Raw genomic sequence first — 23,072 nt, 5'->3', positions numbered from 1 at the left:
TGTGCTCACTCCATGATAGAAAGTAAATCCACTCCAGGGTTAATGCTGTTTCCCTACAGGCTGAAGGAAGGGTTAATTGGAAACAGGAACAAGGGCAGGTGTGCCGGGTGTGAGGGAGTGAACACAACTCCCTGAGTTCTCCGCTGGAGAGGCACATGTATATTGTTGTGGACTTTTGTTTGGACATTAAACCGTGTGCTGTGAACCTTAATGCCTGGATCCCGTATCTTCTGCTGCGCAGCCGACCGTGCTACCTCACAATATTATATATATATATATATATACATACATACATACATACATACATACATACATACATACATATACACACACACACACATACAGTTAGGTCCAGAGATATTTGGACAGTGACACAAGTTTTGTTATTTTAGCTGTTTACAAAAACATGTTCAGAAATACAATTATATATATAATATGGGCTGAAAGTGCACACTCCCAGCTGCAATATGAGAGTTTTCACATCCAAATCGGAGAAAGGGTTTAGGAATCATAGCTCTGTAATGCATAGCCTCCTCTTTTTCAAGGGACCAAAAGTAATTGGACAAGGGACTCTAAGGGCTGCAATTAACTCTGAAGGCATCTCCCTCGTTAACCTGTAATCAATGAAGTAGTTAAAAGGTCTGGGGTTGATTACAGGTGTGTGGTTTTGCATTTGGAAGCTGTTGCTGTGACCAGACAACATGCGGTCTAAGGAACTCTCAATTGAGGTGAAGCAGAACATCCTGAGGCTGAAAAAAAAAAGAAAAAAATCCATCAGAGAGATAGCAGACATGCTTGGAGTAGCAAAATCAACAGTCGGGTACATTCTGAGAAAAAAGGAATTGACTGGTGAGCTTGGGAACTCAAAAAGGCCTGGGCGTCCACGGATGACAACAGTGGTGGATGATCGCCGCATACTTTCTTTGGTGAAGAAGAACCCATTCACAACATCAACTGAAGTCCAGAACACTCTCAGTGAAGTAGGTGTATCTGTCTCTAAGTCAACAGTAAAGGGAAGACTCCATGAAAGTAAATACAAAGGGTTCACATCTAGATGCAAACCATTCATCAATTCCAAAAATAGACAGGCCAGAGTTAAATTTGCTGAAAAACACCTCATGAAGCCAGCTCAGTTCTGGAAAAGTATTCTATGGACAGATGAGACAAAGATCAACCTGTACGAGAATGATGGGAAGAAAAAAAGTTTGGAGAAGAAAGGGAACGGCACATGATCCAAGGCACACCACATCCTCTGTAAAACATGGTGGAGGCAACGTGATGGCATGGGCATGCATGGCTTTCAATGGCACTGGGTCACTTGTGTTTATTGATGACATAACAGCAGACAAGAGTAGCCGGATGAATTCTGAAGTGTACCGGGATATACTTTCAGCCCAGATTCAGCCAAATGCCGCAAAGTTGATCGGACGGCGCTTCATAGTACAGATGGACAATGACCCAAAGCATACAGCCAAAGCTACCCAGGAGTTCATGAGTGCAAAAAAGTGGAACATTCTGCAATGGCCAAGTCAATCACCAGATCTTAACCCAATTGAGCATGCATTTCACTTGCTCAAATCCAGACTTAAGACGGAAAGACCCACAAACAAGCAAGACCTGAAGGCTGCGGCTGTAAAGGCCTGGCAAAGCATTAAGAAGGAGGAAACCCAGCGTTTGGTGATGTCCATGGGTTCCAGACTTAAGGCAGTGATTGCCTCCAAAGGATTCGCAACAAAATATTGAAAATAAAAATATTTTGTTTGGGTTTGGTTTATTTGTCCAATTACTTTTGACCTCCTAAAATGTGGAGTGTTTGTAAAGAAATGTGTACAATTCCTACAATTTCTATCAGATATTTTTGTTCAAACCTTCAAATTAAACGTTACAATCTGCACTTGAATTCTGTTGTAGAGGTTTAATTTCAAATCCAATGTGGTGGCATGCAGAGCCCAACTCGCGAAAATTGTGTCACTGTCCAAATATTTCAGGACCTAACTGTATATATTGATATATATATATATATTTACATACACATACACACACACATATATATACACATATATACACATACATACATACATACATACATACAGTGCCTACAAGTAGTACTCAACCCCCTGCAGATTTAGCAGGTTTGATCAGATGCAAATAAGTTAGAGCCTGCAAACTTTAAACAAGAGCAGGATTTATTAACAGATGCCTAAATCTTACGAACCAACAAGTTATGTTGCTCAGTTAAATTTTAATAAATTTTCAATATAAAAGTGTGGGTCAATTATTATTCAACCCCTAGGTTTAATATTTTGTGGAATAACCCTTGTTTGCAATTACAGCTAATAATCGTCTTTTATAAGACCTGATCAGGCCGGCACAGGTCTCTGGAGTTATCTTGGCCCACACCTCCATGTAGATCTTCTCCAAGTTATCTAGGTTCTTTGGGTGTCTCATGTGGACTTTAATCTTGACCTCCTGCCACAAGTTTTCAATTGGGTTAAGGTCAGGAGACTGACTAGGCCACTGCAACACCTTGATTTTTTCCCTCTTGAACCAGGCCTTGGTTTTCTTGGCTGTGTGCTTTGGGTCGTTGTCTTGTTGGAAGATGAAATGACGACCCATCTTAAGATCCTTGATGGAGGAGCGGAGGTTCTTGGCCAAAATCTCCAGGTAGGCCGTGCTATCCATCTTCCCATGGATGCGGACCAGATGGCCAGGCTCCTTGGCTGAGAAACAGCCCCACAGCATGATGCTGCCACCACCATGCTTGACTGTAGGGATGGTATTCTTGGGGTCGTATGCAGTGCCATCCAGTCTCCAAACGTCACGTGTGTGGTTGGCACCAAAGATTTCGATCTTGGTCTCATCAGACCAGAGAACCTTGAACCAGTCTGTCTCAGAGTCCTCCAAGTGATCATGAGCAAACTATAGATGAGCCTTGACATGACGCTTTGAAAGTAACGGTACCTTACGGGCTCGTCTGGAACGGAGACCATTGCGGTGGAGTACGTTACTTATGGTATTGACTGAAACCAATGTCCCCACTGCCATGAGATCTTCCCGGAGCTCCATCCTTGTTGTCATTGGGTTAGCCTTGACTCTTCAGACAAGCCTGGCCTCGGCACGGGTGGAAACTTTCAAAGGCTGTCCAGGCCGTGGAAGGCTAACAGTAGTTCCATAAGCCTTCCACTTCCGGATGATGCTCCCAACAGTGGAGACAGGTAGGCCCAACTCCTTGGAAAGGGTTTTGTACCCCTTGCCAGCCTTGTGACCCTCCACGATCTTGTCTCTGATGGCCTTGGAATGCTCCTTTGTCTTTCCCATGTTGACCAAGTATGAGTGCTGTTCACAAGTTTGGGGAGGGTCTTAAGTAGTCAGAAAAGGCTGGAAAAAGATAATTAATCCAAACATGTGAATCTCATTGTTATTTGTGCCTGAAATACTTCTTAATACTTTAGGGGAACCAAACAGAATTCTTGTGGTTTGAGGGGTTGAATAATAAATGACCCTCTGAATAAACTTTTCACAATTTAAAAAAAATTAAAAAAGAAATAACATTCTTTTTTGCTGCAGTGCATTTCACACTTCCAGGCTGATCTACAGTCCAAATGTCACAATGCCAAGTTAATTCCGAATGTGTAAACCTGCTAAATCTGCAGGGGGTTGAATACTACTTGTAGGCACTGTATATACACACGCAAATATTTAAAAGGTAAAAATGTACATTTATAGCTTTTTCTGGAGTGTTTAACTTGAGGACAATCACGTTTGATGCTCCAGCAATAGTCAGCCATCATATGTACATCCCATCTACCCTGGTAGCGGTCTTCCATAACCTTCAAATCTTGGTGAAATCGTTCACCTTGCTCATCGCTAACAGCACCAAGATTTTCCGGAAAGTTGGCAAGATGGCCATGCAGAAAATGTAGTTTAATACTCATGTTGCAACCAAGCGCTTTGTAGCTCTCCAATAGTTTCTGAACAATTTCTTTGTAATTACTTGCACGTGTATTTCCAAGAAAGTTCTTGACGACGTCTTTGAAGGATAACCAAGCATTCTTCTCAAGATCTGACATAGTCCCGGTGAAATGTTCATCTTTGATGAGCTGTCGAATTTGTGGACCATTGAACACACCAGCCTTGATTTTTTCAATCGACAGTCCAGGAAGTGCCAACATGATGTACTTAAAACAGTCGCCGTCAGTTGGCAATGCTTTTACAAATTGCTTCATGAGACCTAGTTTTATGTGCAGAGGTGGGAATAGTATATTCTTCCTGTCAACAAGTGGCTGATTTAGAATGTTAGGATCTCCAGGTTTAAGACCAGATCTTGGAGGCCAATTCGACTCAACCCAATGCTTTTCTCGAGCTCGGCTATCCCACATACAGAGAAAGCAGGGATACTTTGTGTACCCACGTTGCTGACCAAGAAGGAAGCAAACCATTTTAAGGTCAACACAGATGATCCAATTGTGTGTGTCATATTTCAATAACTCAATAACTCTCTTTACATCTCCATGTTCTTCACGAAGAGAGACAGAATGCCCAATAGGGACTGCACCAAATAAATTGCCATTGTGTAGAAGGACACACTTAAGACTCCGCTTTGAGCTATCAATAAACAGGCGCCATTCATTTGAATTGTACATTGAAAGCCCTAATTCTTGTAGTAAACCAGGAATATTATGGCAAAACACAAAACCACTGTCACACCGAAAGTACTGCAAAAATGTACTTTCTCTAGTACAAAAGTATGATACCTTCGCTCCTTGTTCAAGTAACTGTTTCTCATTCAGCCTTGATGCTAGTAATTCTGAAGCTTTTTTTGATAAGCCCAATTCACGTGCTAAATCATTTAACTCGTGCTCATCAAATCCCTTACGAACTGAATCCTTGTGAATTTCAAATTCTGCATCATTGCTGTCACTGTGTTCGTCAACATCACTCAGAACTTCTAGAGATGGTAGCTGTTCGAAAACTGGCACTGGAATTTCAGCTGAATGAGGCATTGGTCTGATAGCTGACGGTAGATTTGGATATTCTATTTTACTTTTATTTTTCCTGTTAAATCCTGATGTTTTCACTAAACAGAAGTAACAGTCTATGGAATGACTTTTTTGCTTTCTCCACACCATGGGGATACCAAATGCCAACTTTTCACGTGTTCCTTTGGTCCACATCCGTAAACTCTCGACACACTGCTTGCACACTATGTGAGGGGCCCATGGCTTATCTTGATCACCGAGTTTCTTTAACCCCTTCAGCCCCCGGGCACTTTCCGTTTTTGCGTTTTTGTTTTTTGCTCCCCTTCTTCCGAGAGGCGTAACTTTTATTTTTCCATCAATCTTGCCATATGAGGGCTTGTTTTTTGCGGGACGAGTTGTACTTTTAAATGAAACCATAAGTTTTACCATATAGTGTACTGGAAAACGGCAAAAAAATTCCAAGTGCGGAAAAATTGCAAAAAAAGTGGGATTGTACAATAGTTTTTGGGTTATTTTATTCACTATATGGTAAAACTGATGTGTGGGTTTGATGCCTCAGGTCGGTGCGAGTTTGTAGACACCAAACATGTATAGGTTTACTTGTATCTAAGGGGTTAAAAAAAATTCACAAGCTTGTCCAAAAAACGTGGCGTACGTTTTGCGCCATTTTCCAAAACCCGTAGCGTTCTCATTTTTCAGGATCTGAGGCTCAGTGATGGCTTATTTTTTGCGTCTCGACCTGACGTTCTTAACGGTACCATTTTTGCGCAGATGCTACATTTTTATCGCCTGTTATTGCATTTTGCGCAAAATTTGCGGCGACCAAAAAACGTAATTTTGGCGTTTGGAATTTTTTTGCCGCTACGCCGTTTACTGATCAGATTCATTGATTTTATATTTTGATAGATCGGGCATTTCTGAACGTGGCGATACCAAATATGTGTGTATTTTTTATTTTTTTAACCCTTTAATTTTCAATGGGGTGAAAGGGGGGTGATTTGAACTTTTAGGTTTTTTTATTTTTTTAAAACTTTTTTTTTTTTACTTTTTTTTTTAATTTTACTAGTCCCCCTAGGGGGCTATTGCGATCAGCAATCCGATCGCTCTGCACTATCTGCAGATCTCAGCTACAGAGCTGAGAACTGCAGATTTGCTGCTTCACTTTCAATGCCGGCTGTATTCCGGCATTGAGAGGAAGTGACTCATGTTAGCTACAGGCGTCATCACATGACCCTGTGCTACCATGGCAACCGCCGAAAGTCACGTGATTATGTCACGTGACTTCCGGTGGGGGCGGGGTAAGTCACTGTCATGGCGGCGCCCATATACATATCGCTGCCAAGACTTTGGCAGCGAAATGTAAGGGGTTAATGGCCGCGGGTGGAAGCGATTCCACCCGCGGCTAGCAGGCACACATATCAGCTGTTGATAACAGCTGATATGTGCGCGTCTCGCCGCCGCCTGCCGGCGGCAGGGGGCGGGGCTTACCGGCACACGATCCATGACGTACCTAGTACGTCATGGGTCGTTAAGGGGTTAAAATATGCAAAATATGCTTGTTTGACAAATGCACTGATGTTTGCCCTTTGAACTGGAATGGTGAAAACACCACAAATATAGCAAAAGGAGTCAGGGTTGTTTAGGCATTTACGACGAGAGGAAGATGGAGCAGACATGATCTGAAACAAAGGAAATATGTACATAAGTAAATAAAACACTGAGATGGAAAGTTACAAGCTTTGAAAACTAACAAGGAAAAAAATCATAAAAGATATATAAATTACAACTAAGCGCCCAATGTAAAGAGAAAAGCTATCGAAAATCCTACTTATTCCTATTACATTTTTTGTGTAAAGATATTGATAATTATGACGTATTGGGAGCTGCACACACCTCTCACCACACTGTCTCAGTTGTGACTACTCTTACAAGTTGCCACGTAGCTCTATATGAGTCGAATTGTACTCAGATAAGTCTTATTACAGAAATCAGTGCAATTGTGCTTCTATGGCAGGTAAGTTGAGGAGGAAAAACTTGACGTGATAGAAAAAAAAAAAAACACTGACTACATTTTTGGAATCAGCATGCCCATTTTAGTATAAATCAGCTCAAAAACCTAACTCAACAGAATTTTTTTTTCAAATTGTTCCCCAGTGTAAAATAGTTGCACTCCCTCCCTTCATTTTTCTAAAACCAGCCAAGGTACAGCAGACAACTGGGGCATGATATTAGGGTGGGAAGGTCAATGGTTATTTGGCCCTTTCCTGTCTAACAGTAGAAGCCCGCAGCCGGCCCAGAAGTGGTGCATCCATTAGATGTGCCAATTCTGGTGCAAGACCCTTCCTTTGTCCGTAGGCAGCAGCTCTACTATTGAGCCACTTCCTGTTCTGAAGGGCAGACTATGATTTGGTAATCTCGACCTGTATTGCAAGCAGAGAAGGCAGAAGCAAATTATTCAGTTACATACAGACATAGGACAGGTCTCTGCTGCATCTCTGTGTAGGTCAAAGAGAAGTCACATTATATTGTTCCAAAAAAAAAAAAAAAAAAAAAAAACAAACCACACAACATGAAATATAAATTTTAATTTTTCATCCTCCTTGGAATCAAAGCAGCAACTTTCAAACACATTTCAGTAGCCCTCATAGTTGAGCCACAGGTTCTACTGGCATCAGAGAGAGGATTATGTATTGAGGAACCTGCATTGCAACTTCATGTAGCACCCTTTACTACATCAGGGTGCTAAAGGGAACTGCATCCTGTACCCCAGGGTGCAGGGCCTACCCCCCATGGTTCCAGACCATAGATCGGGGAGTAGCTTCACACAACCTGATAATTAGCCTGTGGAGGATAGTCTCTCTATGAACTTTACCCAAGAGCTCAGATATTGGAGGTGTCAGCACAATGCGGGGGATAGGGTTCTCCAAAACACACAACCCACTAAAATCCCTAGTTCCAGCCACCAAGAGTAGAGCTATCATACACACGGGTAGCGGGGCCCCAAAAGCTTGAAGACAAGGGGCCACACCAGAAAAATCTAATTGTGCATGGAGGAAGGGCCCCGGACATACCAGGTGACACTGGTGGGAGTGGGACCTGGACGGGCTTCCCCGTAGAGACTACGGTGCATAGAGACCTTGGATTCCCCATTTGTGTCTGCTTATTCTACTACATCCAGCACCACCACGACCACAGTGAGGAACCTGGCCCCTGCACCCTGCTCGCCAAGGCACCCATACACCAACATCCCATACTATCTGGGGCCTTCCCTACCTGCGGAGGGACTGACACCTGGCTGCCCCCACACCATCTGCCGCGGTACTTCCTTCGGCAGCGGCGGTACTCCCCTTTACCACAACCCGCAGGTGGCGTCACAAACATTCATACCCTGTAAATATTCACTTTACATTTGAGTGGCCGCAAGCCCCCGCCTTCGGAGACCCTCGAGCCACAGCAACCCCGGATCTGAGCACTTCGTCTGCTGCAGGGGCGGCACTGACTCCACAACAGTTTACACAGGACACAGATCAACTGGACAGAGCAGCATCTCTATGTCCTGTATACTAGGGGGAGAATACAAGATTTTTTTTCTTTGAAAAAAATTACAAAAAATAAAAAAAAAAAAAAATGTATATATTATATATAACCCACTCATTGAGAAAGCTGCAGTTACTTTTTAAGCGCAGAATCAAGGCTTTTCTGTACTATAAAAAAGCAGATTCACATAGAATAATTAAAAAGCTTAAGAAATGCAGCAAGAATGCAATAATCAAAGAAGATTGTTAATGCATAATTTGGTGCATACAGCTGCAGAAAACAAAGAATTTATCCAATATGTGAACACCGCTTACAGACAAAAAAAAAAAAAAATAATTTGTAATAAATTGTTCCCATTTCATTCTTTTAATTGCAATCTACCGCTAAAAAGCAATTCCATTTATCATAAAACGGTTGCTTTGGCAGAATGCACCAAGAGCCCTGCAAGCCCCAATTAGATGACTGGAATGAATGTGCCTAATATTTTTGCAGACACTTAAGGGTATGTTCACATGGAGTCTCATTATGTGATTTTTAGAGCAAGCTAAACTATACACAGCAAACAACACCTCTTATCTGATAACAACAAGCTACCCTGTTATTTGAATGAGAAAACGTTCTTATAGTGCACAGGTCATGACTAGGGATGGACAAACCCCCTGATGTTCGGGATCGGGAGTCTCGCTCAAGCTGTGAAGTTCGCGTTCAGGTTCTGAGATAACGCAAACTTGCATTCGAATCCCAAACTTATAGTTATGGGATGGGGCGGCTGTAAAATAAGAAGAAAAAACAAACAAAAAAAAAAAATTATTGTCATTATACTTACCGCTCCCACAACGCGTCCTGCAGACCCACTCAGCTGCGGTCTTCTGGCCGATTCTGCTTCTGGGTCTGATCATTAACTTCTGGGGGTATTCACTACACTGCTCATCACTCTCTTCTTCGTGGTGACATCATGGTTTACCCGAGTCCATGGCTTAGCCGTGGATTTAACTTTGACTTTCACAGTCAGCCTGCTTCTCGCTCTGTATAGACATTTGTCTGTACAGAGCAATGAATCAGAGCTGACAATGCTCTCCCTGTGGACTACGTTGGACTAAGGATCTTTTTTTACAATATAGATGGAATATCCAAATATTTTTTTTTGTCTTCGTTCTAATAGAAAGAAAAAAAAAAAAAGTTATGTGTTGTATTTTTTCTTTTTACTTTTTATTAGAAATTCACGGTGGTCAGGGGAACGTGTCCGGAACTTCATGGAGCAGATGCCTGAGGACTGAGCTCCTCCACCCGCGATTAATATAGCCCGTTCACATAAGCTTGGAAGATCTAAAATGGGGAAGAAAAAACCCTCAAAGAATGCCAAGGACCGTGGGACCCCAGCATCGCTTACCCTGGACTCATACCTAATGAAGGAGCCGCTGGGGGAGCGAGAGCAGGAGGATGCACGGACGGCTGGAGCGACACACCATCTTCATCCCAGACGACTGCAGCAGCGGTGTGTATGGAGGAGACCAAGCAGGGATTGCCCGCCCGCGTCGCAGACGGAGAGAGAGGTGAGGAACAGGGACCCGTGGATGTCGGCGGGCCGGGAGCCTCCCTCGTGGGCAAGATGGCGGCGGCAGCGGTGGAGACACGTGGTGACTCACCAGAACCTCAGCAGGAGCAGGACTGCAGCGAGCCAGGTGAAATTGTACGTCCCCGGACCACCAGGCCAGGTGGGAAGGTTCATATTCTCCCTCGATGCAGGCTCCGGCAGTCAGGAGGAGACTGTGGTAATGATGCCGCCCCTCCCCCCCCATAGAGTTGCTGGAGCATGGCGGTGGCTGGAGCCCGGCTGCTCCTGTAGATAACATGGAGATGGAGATACAAAGTGGTATGACGGGGGCACGGATCTGGGGAGTTGTAGGTATGAAAAAGCGAATGACCAGGTGGAAAGCAGGAGGGAAGCCCTAAGGGAGGTGACTCGCCCAACCCAGGGCTTTGGGACACCCAGTGCTGGGCCGGACTAGTCCGGGGGTAGTCAGTGGTGGCAGGGCCCGACTCTGTGACCCTGGCAGGGTCAACTAATATGGCAGTGATGGTGGTGGTGATATTAAAGTTTGTGGAATATTCGTGACGCCACCTGTGGATTGTGGCTATGGAGCTGCCGCTGCCGAATGGGACCTCCGGGGCTGATGGATTAGCAGCTGGGATGGTTCTGCTCCCCACAGGTGGAGCGGTACCCCAGGGCAACCGTTGGTGCTTATTAAAGTCTATGGTGATTCTGTGGATGGTGCAGTGCAGGGCAACATAAAAGAGGCAACACCAGGGGTGCAGTTTCAAGGTTTTACTCACTGGTTCATGGCTGCAGCGAACTGGTCGCCCACTGGTGTGCTGGAATCTCCTGTCAGGGACCTCCGCCGATCCCGGGTAGTTCTGGAAGTAAATGCCGGTGCACCCTGTTGTTGTGTCTCTTCCCTCGGCTGTCTTCAAAGCCTTGACCTCTCTGGATAAACCGGTCTCAGCCTCCACCATAGATTCTGGACAAGAAGGCTTGCCTGGATGGAATCTTGCCCTCTTCCCAGGGGAGCTACGGTGGGATGTGGCCCTGGGAGCTTGCAACCACCCTGGGCCTTCGGTGTTTACTTTGGAAATGTCTCTTTTTCCTTGGTTTCTAGGGACCGTCCCTGTATGCAGCCTGATCCCTCCACCCGATGTCCTAGTGGAACAGGCCATGAGCTTGAAAGCCTTTCAGTGACCCTGGAATCCGCTCTTTTCATTCTGTGGTGTCACCTGGGCCTAGCTGGGCCCCAGGATCTCCACCAGGAAGCTTCACACACTGTCACGTTTTTGAGGTATCAACCTCTCTCTCTCCTTCCAACTCCTCACTCAGACTGACTCCAACTACTCCTTGCTGACTGACTTTGAACTTCCTGTATCTGCTCTGTTGGCTCCTCCCACTTTCCCTGTTGCTAGGCCCCACCCTATGGGAGAAGAGATGGAACTTACGGCCCCCCAGCATGCAGCATGGGGGTAGCTGCCACTATCCCCGGTCCCAAAATATGCCTAACAATGGGTGTAGTGTGAATTTGCCTGTGAACCGGCGTTTACCTCTGTCCTTACCCAGGATGGGACATCACACCTCTGGCTGAGGTGCAATGTCTCTGTGGCGACGGAAGCCTCAGGGGCGCCACACTGGCTCTGGAGGCCAGAAATGAGGCTATTCAGTCTGCTTTAGTCCCCCAGCCCCTATGGGACAATACAATAACAGATCAAGGTGATCCCTTGTCTTCCCCGCTGGAACCACTAATAATACAAAATGAGACTCTCACTCCCAGGCCCCAAAAGAGCCCACAAACAACCTAGAGACTTCGGGTTGCAGGGTCTAAGTCCTGTAGATCAGCAGAGGGGGGGCCACTGGGTCACCATTTGTCCCACCTGACATGGAAACCACCAGGAAAAAGGCTCTAGAAAGTGTGACGGCCAGACTCTCGCTCGCATAGCCTGTGTGCCCTCTAGCAGAATGGTGGGATTTTGTTCGGCAGCTCCCTATCAAGAAAGATTTTCAAGCACTCATTTCTGAAGTTAAAGACACCTGCAGATCCTAAATAGCGGTGGTCCGACAAGACGTTGTTTCTATCTCTAAAAGAATAAACCAGCTGGAGAATGACCATAATGAAGCTAGAACAACCATTCGTCACCTCCAATCCCAAACCTCCTCTCAAGCCGACGTCATAAGAGAGTTACAATGCCATATTGAAGATCTGGACAACAGAGGCAGGCGCCATAATATAATGGTACCAGAGGCCCAAGCGAAAAAGGATGTTATGGCAATTCTGCAGACCATATTCAACTCACTTCTGCAGCGGCCTCCTGACAACCCAATTCCTATGGATAGAGCGCATAGGGCCCTACGCCCTAAAAAATCTGAAAGGGAATCCAAGAGACATTATTTGTCACATCATTGACTTTCAACTTAAAGAAATAGTGTTTAAAGCACGACCGCCAAAACAAGTGCTGTACCGAGGCACCAAGATCCAGCTATTCCAAGATCTCTCATGGATAATGCTGCAGCAGAGGAAGGCTCTCCACCCACTACTGTCGTCCCTGAGGGCCAACAATATCCTCTACAGATGGGGGTTCCCATTCAGCCTTTCCGCACGGCGGGGAGAGACGGCGGCTAGCCTTCGAGCCCCTGCAGATCTGAAGCCTTTTTGGCGGGCTTTTCGACCTTTCTGTTCCAGACCTACCAGATTGGACTTTGCCCCAGCAGATGCCGCAGCTTCCTCAGATGTGGCAGACGGCCACTACATCACGTAAACGGCAATCCAGGAGTGCGAGGGAAGAGGGACCCACCTGAACGTGTCTTCTCGTGAACTTACATTGAACTCATTTGTTCTTAATTGGCTTAACTACATAGCTTTCTATATTTCTGGGATTTTCTCCTCCTTAAGGAATCCCGTGGGGTGGGCTGAGGCCCATATATGTCTAGTTTGTGGAGTTTCGCCATTCACCCACTGGCAGAGTCATATTAGTTTATTCGCACTTTGGTTTACAGTGCAGGTTATATTTAGTGTGATATTTTCTACTCTGAGTAAATACAAGTCGACTCTGGTACTGAGATAGTGGACGGTTGGTGTGGACTATCATACACTTATCTTATAACTGAAAAATTTCTATTTTATATAGTTGGACATAGTTATGTTTTGGTTTGTTCTTTTATGTCCTGGTTATATCCACAGGTATGCAATTCACCAAGGTATATATGCTTTGTCACAGAAGGGCCCATGGAGTACATTTACCACACACACCAAGAGGAAGTGTCAAGTACTAGCCTTCACATCTTCACATTAGCGTATGTTGAGATCCTGGGATGGCTAAGTTGATGAGCCATAATGTTAAGGGGCTGAACTCTGATGTAAAGAGGAGGCTGGTTCTCCAGGAGATGCAAAAATCAATGGCAGAAGTGGTGTTTCTACAAGAGACACATTTCACAGACAAAAGTTCTTTCAACTTTGCCCGCCATTGTTATCCTCAATCCTTTTCAGCCACAAACACAAAAAAAAAAAAAAAAGCAGGGATGGCCATATTGATTTCTCGCACCTGCCCATTCCAAGTGAGTAAGTGGGAAGCGGATCCCTCAGGTCGCTTCCTGATTGTCCAGGACATTCTGAACAGGATACAACTAATCTTGTGTAACCTTTATGCTCCAAACTCTAATCAGATTAGATTTGTCTCCTCGGTTTTGTCACGCCTCCCATCAGATCGTTGGGCCATTCACATTATAGGGAAGGGGGGGGTAACTTTAATATGGTGTTTTCTGACAGGGCTGATGGAATGCTTGCACCTTCACACCCTGCAGGCCCACATAGATCACCGCATCTGTTATCCGCAAACACCAACTTTTTGACCTTTGGAGAATTGACAATCCGACTGCAAGACAATACACCTTTTTTTTTCCACACAACCATAATTCACAGTCGAATCTACTTTCTTTGGTAACGTTCTCACACTTAGAACACTTCAACAGGCAGAAATTGGCAGTATCACTTGGTCGGACCATGCCACCCTGTTAAGATATCTTAACTTAACAACTGCCCCCTTAAAAAGAACCCACTGGAGACTGAACGAATCCTTACTTAACAATATCTCCTCTCGAGAATCTCTCCGTAAGGTTATACAGAACTACTTTATGGAGAACTCTGTCCCCTCCATCCTTCCCGATGATATGGGAGGCCTACAAGGCAGTTATTGGGGGGGGGTGCATAGCCCTCTCTTCTAAGCTTAAAAAGGACTCATAGCAACTTTACCGCCAATATGAAACGGATCTCCGTTCATCAGAGGAACATCTCCGTGCCCACCCCACTAAGACTCGCCTGAAAGAGGTGATAGACCTGAGAACCAAACAAAGCGATTTCGCATGGAAAAATAGAGAAATTCATGCGCTACTCCCACCAGAAATACTATGAATACGGCAATAAACCACATACGATGCTAGCTAGAAAGCTTAGAGACCAAACGATAACATCTGCCCCTTGCGCTATAAAAGGATACTTTAGGCACCTCTCATTATGACCCAACAAAAATAGCCCAACTTTTTCATGTATACTACACATCTTTGTACTCTATCCCTCCGCCATTACCAATGTCCCATCCAGATCGAACAAAAATATTGAATGATTTTTTGACTAACTGTCATCTTCCTAAACTGTCTCAGGAGGATCTCAATCGTAAAATACTGCCAGATGAGATCCATCAGATCATTAAAGACCTTCCAAGCCATAAAGCCCCGGGCCCCGACGGGTTTCCTTACCTATATTATAAAGACCTTTGTAGGAGAGCTGTCTTCTCATCTGACTCATCTTTTCAATCTTTTTATGGAAGGAGAAGACATCCCAAATACATTCGTACACTCTTACAGTCATATGAAAAAGTTTGGGCACCCCTATTAATGTTGAAAAAAAATGTAACAATTTGGGTTTTTGCAACAGCTATTTCAGTTTCATATATCTAATAACTGATGGACTGAGTAATATTTCTGGATTGAAATGAGGTTTATTGTACTAACAGAAAATGTGCAATCCAGATTTAAACAAAATTTGACCGGTGCAAAAGTATTGGCACCCTTATCAATTTCTTGATTTGAACAATCCTAACTACTTTTTACTGACTTACTAAAGCACTAAATTGGTTTTGTAACATCATTGAGCTTTGAACTTCATAGGCAGGTGTATCCAATCATGAAAGAAGGTACTTAAAGGTGGCCACTTGCAAGTTGTTCTATTTGAATCTCCTATGAAGAGTGGCATCATGGGCTCCTCAAAACAACTCTCAAATGATCTGAAAACAAAGATTATTCAACATAGTTGTTCAGGGGAAGGATACAAAAAGTTGTCTCAGAGATATAAACTGTCAGTTTCCACTGTGAGGAAGATAGTAAGGAAATGGAAGAACACAGGTACAGTTCTTGTTAAGCCCAGAAGTGGCAGGCCAAGAAAAATATCAGAAAGGCAGAGAAGAAGAATGGTGAGAACAGTCAAGGACAATCCACAGACCACCTCCAAAGACCTGCAGCATCATCTTGCTGCAGATTGTGTCAATGTGCATCGGTCAACAATACAGCGCACGTTGCACACGGAGAAGCTGTATGGGAGAGTGATGCGAAAGAAGCAGTTTCTGCAAGCACGCCACAAACAGAGTCGCCTGAGGTATGCAAAAGCACATTTGGACAAGCCAGTTACATTTTGGAAGAAGGTCCCGTGGACTGATGAAACAAAGATTGAGTTGTTTGGTCATACAAAAAGGCGTTATGCATGGAGGCAAAAGAACACGGCATTCGAAGAAAAGCACTTGCTACCCACACTAAAATTTGGTGGAGGTTCCATCATGCTTTGGGGCTGTGTGGCCAATGCCGGCACCGGAAATCTTGTTAAAGTTGAGGGTCGCATGGATTCAACTCAGCATCAGCAGATTCTTGACAATAATGTGCAAGAATCAGTGACGAAGTTGAAGTTACGCAGGGGATGGATATTTCAGCAAGACAATGATCCAAAACACCGCCCCAAATCTACTCAGGCATTCATGCAGAGGAACAATTACAATTTTCTGGAATGGCCATCCCAGTCCCCAGACCTGAATATCATTGAACATCTGTGGTATGATTTGAAGCATGCTGTCCATGCTCGGCGACCATCAAACATAACTGAACTGGAATTGTTTTGTAAACAGGAATGGTCAAATATACCTGCATCCAGGATCCAGGAACTCATTAAAAGCTACAGGAAGCGACTAGAGGCTGTTATTTTTGCAAAAGGAGGATCTACAAAATATTGTTACTTTTATGTTGAGGTGCCGATACTTTTGCACCGGTCAAATTTTGTTTAAATGCGGATTGCACATTTTCAGTTAGTACAATAAACCTTATTTCTGTCACGCTCCCCGGCTCCTCTGCCATGCTCCCCGGCCACGCTTCCCCGCTCTCATGTCACGCTCCGTCGCTCCTGTGCCATGCTTCCCGGTCCCCCGCTCCACAGCCTCCATGCCCCATCACCTGCGGTCTCCAGGCAGCCCGGTCCCTGCTCCCGGTGCCCGTCGGCAACGCTGAGCCAGCCTGGCACTCCTGCCTCCTGTGCACCGCTCCCTGCTCTGGCTTCTGGCACCAGGGCCTCGCGCATGCGCATTAGGGCACGCGCGCGGTCATTGACCCTCTCTTAAAAGGGCCAGTGTCCTCCAACAGGATATTGAAGAATCAGGTACAGGGTATATAGGGGGATCCTTTCCAAGTGGGCGGGGCCTGTTCTTCGTGTTTGCTAAGCTAGGAGTCAGGTCTCCCTGTGTCTTGTTCCATACTTACCTACGTCTCTTGTAGAGTCGCTCCTGTCTCGCCAACCGGTCCTGACGATTCCCAAACCCCGAACGGTGACTGTCTGCCATCTCGTCAGTCCATACCATCTCCGATCCCTGGATCCGTGTGGTGACCCACCTCCTCGCTCCGTTGGTTCCGGATTCTGCCTGACATCATCTCGGCCTCCGAACCTGAGCTCCGTCACCCGGACTACCTTCAGAGACTCCGTGGTCCCAGGGACTTCTTCACTCCACTCCTCTGAACGGACTGTCCTTCTTCCCGTAGTGCTCCGGCTACCGGGCACCTTGCCCTCGGTGAGGTGTTCAGCCCAGTGGATCCACCTCCTGGGCCTACCCGTCCACCTGGTCCTAACAATTTCAGTCCAGAAATATTACTCAGTCCATCAGTTATTAGATATATGAAACTGAAATAGCTGTTGCAAAAACCCAAATTGTTATAAAGGAAAAAGGTTAACATTAATAGGGGTGCCCAAACTTTTTCATATGACTGTACATAACTATCATTCCCAAAGCAGGTAGGGACCCTATGGAATGTGCGAGCTACCGCCCTATTAGCCTCCTAAACTCTGATCTTAAAATATTCACTAAATTGCTGGCTGACTGCCTAAATAATTGGCTTCCGCAACTGGTCCACAAAGACCAGGTAGGATTTGTTCGCTACCGACAGATGGGAGACAACACCCGAAGAATCTTGGATCTGGTGGAGGGGGTGAACAGGGAAGGAGTAGAGGCACTTCTAGGACTAGACTAGGAGAAGGCCTTTGACAGGCTGGTCTGGTCCTTCATGTTTTCTGTGTTGGGCCATTTTGGCTTGTCGGGGCCATTTGTCTCTGCACTAAGGGGTCTGTATTCTCTTACTGCAGCAACAATTCGCCTCCCTCACGCACATTCAGAATCCCTACCTATCCGAAATGGAACCAGGCAAGGAAGCCCACTGTCCCCTCTGTTATATGTTCTTAGCATTGAGCCACTGGTGGCACAAATCCGACTTAATCCAGACATTATGGGGGTCAAGGTCCAGGAGAGGTCCTTCAAGGTGGCCTTATTTGCGGATGATGTTTTGCTTTCCCTGACTAACCCCGTCATCTCCCTACCAAACCTGCACGCAGTTTTAGCCCAATATGCTAGATTTTCGGGATATAAACTTAATTCTGACAAAACAGAGGCTTTACCTCTCAACATCCCGGAAGCTAAACTACAGTCCCTTAAACAATACTTTAAGTATGCCTGGCGTTCGGATTCCCTGTGATACTTGGGAGTTATAATGTTTTATAGCTGGGGGTTATTCTATCAGGCAAATTTCCCACCTCTGATACGTGATGTTGAAAATAGCAAAAAAAAAAAAAAAAGGGGGGGGGGGGGGGGGTCATCCCTACGGATCTCGTTTCTAGGCAAAAATTGCCACAATTAAAATGTCAGTCACCCCTAAATTCCTGTATTTGTTTGAAACACTCCCAATGCGGGTTCCCTTGGGGGTGCTGAAAAAAGTCCAGTCATCACTTATGCAATTCATCTGGCACTCGGGAAGGCATCGCATTCCAGATTCAGTCCTATGTGCACCACGTACAAAGGGGGGCTTGTCATGCCCTAATCTTACACTCTACTATTACGCTTCAAATTTACGTAGCTTGGCCTCATGGACGACCTTGCCGGCCTTCAACAAATGGACGGAGATAGAGAAGCTTTGGATGGCACCTTTCCATCCAAGCTTTCTATCTGGGGTCGCCCTAGCGAAACTCCCTCCAGAGTTCTCTTGGCCCCAATGGCATTTACAAGAGAACTGTGGTGGCAGTGTAGAATGAAGTTCCAGCTGGCGTCACAGTCTTCTCTGTTGACCCCTTTCTTGTTCACACCACACTTGACGGAAGGCATGAGTCCGGGAGTAACGGGGCAGTGGGCAAAAGCGGGCCTGTATTGTTTCTGGGATTTAGTCAACCCATCCACGCTAAAATTAAAGCCATTTTCAGACCTACGATACCAATACAAATTACCTTTCCACCTATACTTCTCTTACTAACAGATAACACATTTTTTTCACAGACATTATGGGACAGACGGGGGTACGTCGTCCTTCGGCATTCGAGACCCTCTGCTCTGGCCGGACCTCGACCAGGGGACTAATCTCAGCCATTTATAACATACTGACAACTGGGAACCCTTCAGATACAGTGAAGCACACATATGAAGAGATGGGAGGGTTGGGTTGGACGACCTTTATCAGAAGCACTCTGGTCAGTGGTGTGGGCTAGGACATTTCGGTCCTCAATTAGCACTCTTTACAAGGAGAATCAACTTAAGGTCCTTATGACATGGTACCACACTCCAGAGCTCCTACATAAGTTCAATCATACCTATCCAGAGGTGTGTTGGAGATGTGGGCTTGGTGGGGCATCCCTATACCATATATTCTAGACATGTCCGGCCATCAGTGGCTTCTGGGAAGAGGTGGAGTCCCTGATGGGTAGATTGGTGGGTAGAAGTGTGAGTAGAGACCCGGTGGTGTACTTACTAAATGCCCTCCAGTCATCCTTAAGCAAACCTGAAATAAAGCTTCTACTCCATATCCTCACAGCTGCCAAATGTCTAATCTCACTGTTCTGGAAGAGGGTGGCACTGCCATCTGTCTCTGATCTATATGCTCGGATAAAAGACGTTAGAAATATTAAAAGGTTGACAGGTCAGCTCCATAATACAATAGATGGGTTTATAGTGACATGGTCTCTCTGGGATGCTCTGGAGACACCTACCAGATCTGAGGCCGAGAATGTATTTATTGCAACTGGTACTCCTGTTATATACAAGATTGAGGGGGTATGTGAGTGTCCCACTAGTTCCCTTAGGCTTAGCCCTGATCTCTCTCTTTTCTGGGCCTATTGTGCGATGGAATTCTACTCATCCTTCATTTGACTTCTAGTATGTTTATCACACATCGTATTTGTATGCATACTTGGGTAATGTTCCCTTTACTTGTATAATTGATTGTTTTCTTTCTTTTGTTGTAAAATATGTAAAAAAAAAAAAAAAATTCCCGGTGGTCATGTCTAATTTGTCATGACACCATGAATTTTGGGCTTAGTACCAGCTAAGAATACAAATCTGGTATTAACCCCTTAATTACCCAGCGGGCCACCGCTATCAGAGCTGTTGGACAAGATGGGTAAAGCGACTGGAAGTGGCGCTGAGAAACATTGCGCCATTTCAAGGGGTGGCTGCGGGCTGCAGAGAATCCCAGCCCCCAGCTGCCTGGTTTTACCTGACTGGGGGATCAAAATATGGCCCACTTTTTTGTAAAAATAAAATTAATGGCCTTCCCTGTATTTTGATTGCCAGCAAAAGGTAAAGCCAGGCAGATGAGGGTGGACGCCCGTAGCCGTCCGCTTTATCTGCACTGAGAACAAAAAAAAAAAACCACACACAAAAACACACCCATCCATCCCACAGCAGAGCATTATGGCATTTTTTTTTTAATTATTTAATTTTACACTACTATATGTGTGAGGGACCCAACAGCCAATCTCAGACACTGTCACGCAGAATGGGCATCTGATTAGCTGATGGAGTAACCTGGAATCTGCCCATACATTCTAGATACTAGAATGTATGGGCTGGTTTCAGGTTACTCCAACATTCAATCACAGACGCCATCTGTGATATTTTACTGTTAAAATAACAGACTAAGACAGAAAAGAAAATATTCAAAATGAAACAGAAGACATTAAGAACTCAGTCTTTATTGCAAAAAAAAACTATGCCGTAGTCCAAAGGAGGGAGAGCATCTTCAGCTTTGCTACATCTGTGCGAAGAGACAAACAGATCTGATCACACAGACTCAGCTGAGAGCTGTCAGAGCCTTCACCCGAGTGCACAGATGAGGCTGGTCAGCTGTGTCCCTGGGTAACCTCAACTGACATCACTGCAACAAAGTTCGTCCATCACTAGTCACAACTCTCATGAGTGTTTTGTTTTTTTTCCCCCTCAGTTTTTACTACAAGTTAAAAAGCCTCATTTGCTCAAATCATGTCAATACACATATTTTATGACTTATGGTGAAACACCTCACCATAATGATATGGAACATATATGAAAGTGCATCAAAAAGCCATGCTGGGGAAAAAAAAAAAAACAAAAAAAAAAAAAAAACACACACAACCCAAAACCATAAACAGCCACGCTTGTCTTTTAAAAGTTTTTAGATTTGAATTTTTCATCCAGAAAAACATGAAACATGGCTAGAGATATAACATCTGTGGGTTTGAAAGCCAAATTTAGATTTCTGCTGTAATTGCACAAATTTAGGCATACACTATATTAAAAGTTTGTTTGGCTACAGGACACTTAGGGGAAAAAAAAAATATAATTTTTGCTTAAATGAAACAAGTTAAAGTGCTTTAGTTTTACTACTGCAATTCTGACAAGGCTTTTAATATACTTCTCCCACAGTGTTTTGCTAGGTGCTTCTCTAATCAACCCTCTAAATAATGTGCAAAAATCAATAGAAACAGCCATAAAATAGACTTGAAAAACATATGGCTTTTTGGCATCTTAAAATACAGGGTACCTCATTTGTGGTTATGCTAGGTGATTTGGTCTGTGGAATTAATGGTGCTATAGAAGAGAGTACAAATGAAAATAAATGACTATGCAGAAGAAATAGAAACAACCCCAAGTGGCTTTCTAAGTTTCACAGTCATGAATGTTATGTCCATCTGTCCTGGCTGAGGAAAATTGTTAAATTGTAAATGCGTTTTGCTGGAGAGTTATCAGCATGCGGCAAGAAGCACAGCAAAATATGAAAATACTTTTGAGCCAGTACTACCCGTGCCACTCAACCAAAATCATCTGTGCAGCTTGCTGGCACACTTCTATTTTAGGCCTCTTTCACGTGTCAGTGAAAAACACGTTTTTTCATTGACGTGATAAGGTGCATATGTCCCTCTGAGTTTGGCACACGTGTGACCTCTGTGCTATCCGTGATAAAACACAGAGATCAGGGACTTATACTCACCAGTCCACGCTCCTGCTGTCTGTCGTGCATAAGTCTCCAGCGATGCTGTCTTCCCTCTGCAGCTACTTCCAGGTCGGCTGTGCAGTGCATATACAGTATATGAGCATAAATAGCCTGGCTGGAAGCAGAGACAGCAGTAGCTGAAGACAGGCGAGTTTAAAAAAAAAACTTTATTTTAAATGTACATGTTTTTCTGGTATGTGTTTCATGGATCACATCATTATGTGGTCTGTGGGACATCAGTGATGCCAGGAAAAAAAAAAAAAAAAAAAAAAAAAAAAGCCCATTTTGTAGATATCAGATGCAAGAGACACAGTTGAAAGCAACTTGCATTAAACTTATGGCAAGTGAGCCATGTTTAAACTTTACACCAACATCAGAAAATCAAAAACACATTTGGGAATTGGTGTCAGAGTTTGCATACAGGGCCCTCGACCTGAACTGGTTTTAATGACTTAATGCAATAAACATATAGGCAATAAATTTTAAATTACAATTTAGAATTTAACCAAATAAGCATACCTGAGAATATTTAGGAACTTGGACATGGGAAGATCCTGAGGAACAAGAAATTTAGTTTTATCAAGAAGAGGTAGATATTTTTCTTTTTGATATCGCTCTACAATCACCTAAAATAAAAAGGAATAATCATTAAAATGTGTTGTTGACAAAGTTATTAAAAAATCCCTTATGTCACCAGTTGACCAAGATAGTTCTAGAAATTCTTTGCACAAAGTTTTACCCAAAAATATTTCTCTATAGAACATCAGACAACATATTACCGGGACTTTAGTAGGAAACTTGGCCTTTATACCAATTACTTCTGCCTTTCTTGTTGCTGTGAAAGTGTTAAAAAAAAAAAAAAAAGTTAAATAATTATTTCTTCTTCTGAGTATTGTCTACTAAATAAATGTTTAAAATTTTACCTAAACTCTTCCTTTGTTTAAATGGTTTCCATTTTGGAACTTTTGAAGCGTTCATTTTCTTCAGAAATAACAAGTGAGGGTATAAATGTCAGGAATACTCTGCTTCTGCTTTCCCTCGTGATTTCCAATTATAAAAACCCTTGATTCAGCTTGCTATCAAATTGACAAAAAAAAAAAGTGTGATTCAGTTCAGGTGATTGCAGCTTTAGGCCTGCAACACACATCCGTGCCTCCGGTACGTGTTTGTCATTTTTACACGTACCGGAGACACGTGCTTATGTT

The 23,072-nt window shown here is 44.1% G+C and overlaps 1 protein-coding gene across 1 annotated transcript in view; it reads right to left on the bottom strand.

Annotated features, from left to right (window-relative positions):
- MAP1LC3C (microtubule associated protein 1 light chain 3 gamma) overlaps positions 1 to 22,845 on the bottom strand; it is a 198,036-nt gene extending 175,191 nt beyond the window's left edge. The window contains exons 1-3 of the mRNA XM_075338211.1: positions 22,791 to 22,845; positions 22,647 to 22,702; positions 22,387 to 22,493 (exon numbers count right to left, since the gene is read on the bottom strand). Of these exons, the coding sequence (XP_075194326.1) occupies positions 22,387 to 22,493; positions 22,647 to 22,702; positions 22,791 to 22,845 (218 nt within the window). The remainder of the gene's footprint in view (positions 1 to 22,386; positions 22,494 to 22,646; positions 22,703 to 22,790) is intronic.
- Positions 22,846 to 23,072: the final 227 nt, after the last annotated feature.

This window comes from Anomaloglossus baeobatrachus, chromosome 3 (assembly GCF_048569485.1).
Source record: "Anomaloglossus baeobatrachus isolate aAnoBae1 chromosome 3, aAnoBae1.hap1, whole genome shotgun sequence".
Taxonomy (NCBI): domain Eukaryota; kingdom Metazoa; phylum Chordata; class Amphibia; order Anura; family Aromobatidae; genus Anomaloglossus; species Anomaloglossus baeobatrachus.
The sequence above is the reverse complement of the archived record's forward strand: the minus strand, read 5'-3'. Positions and strand labels throughout refer to the sequence as shown.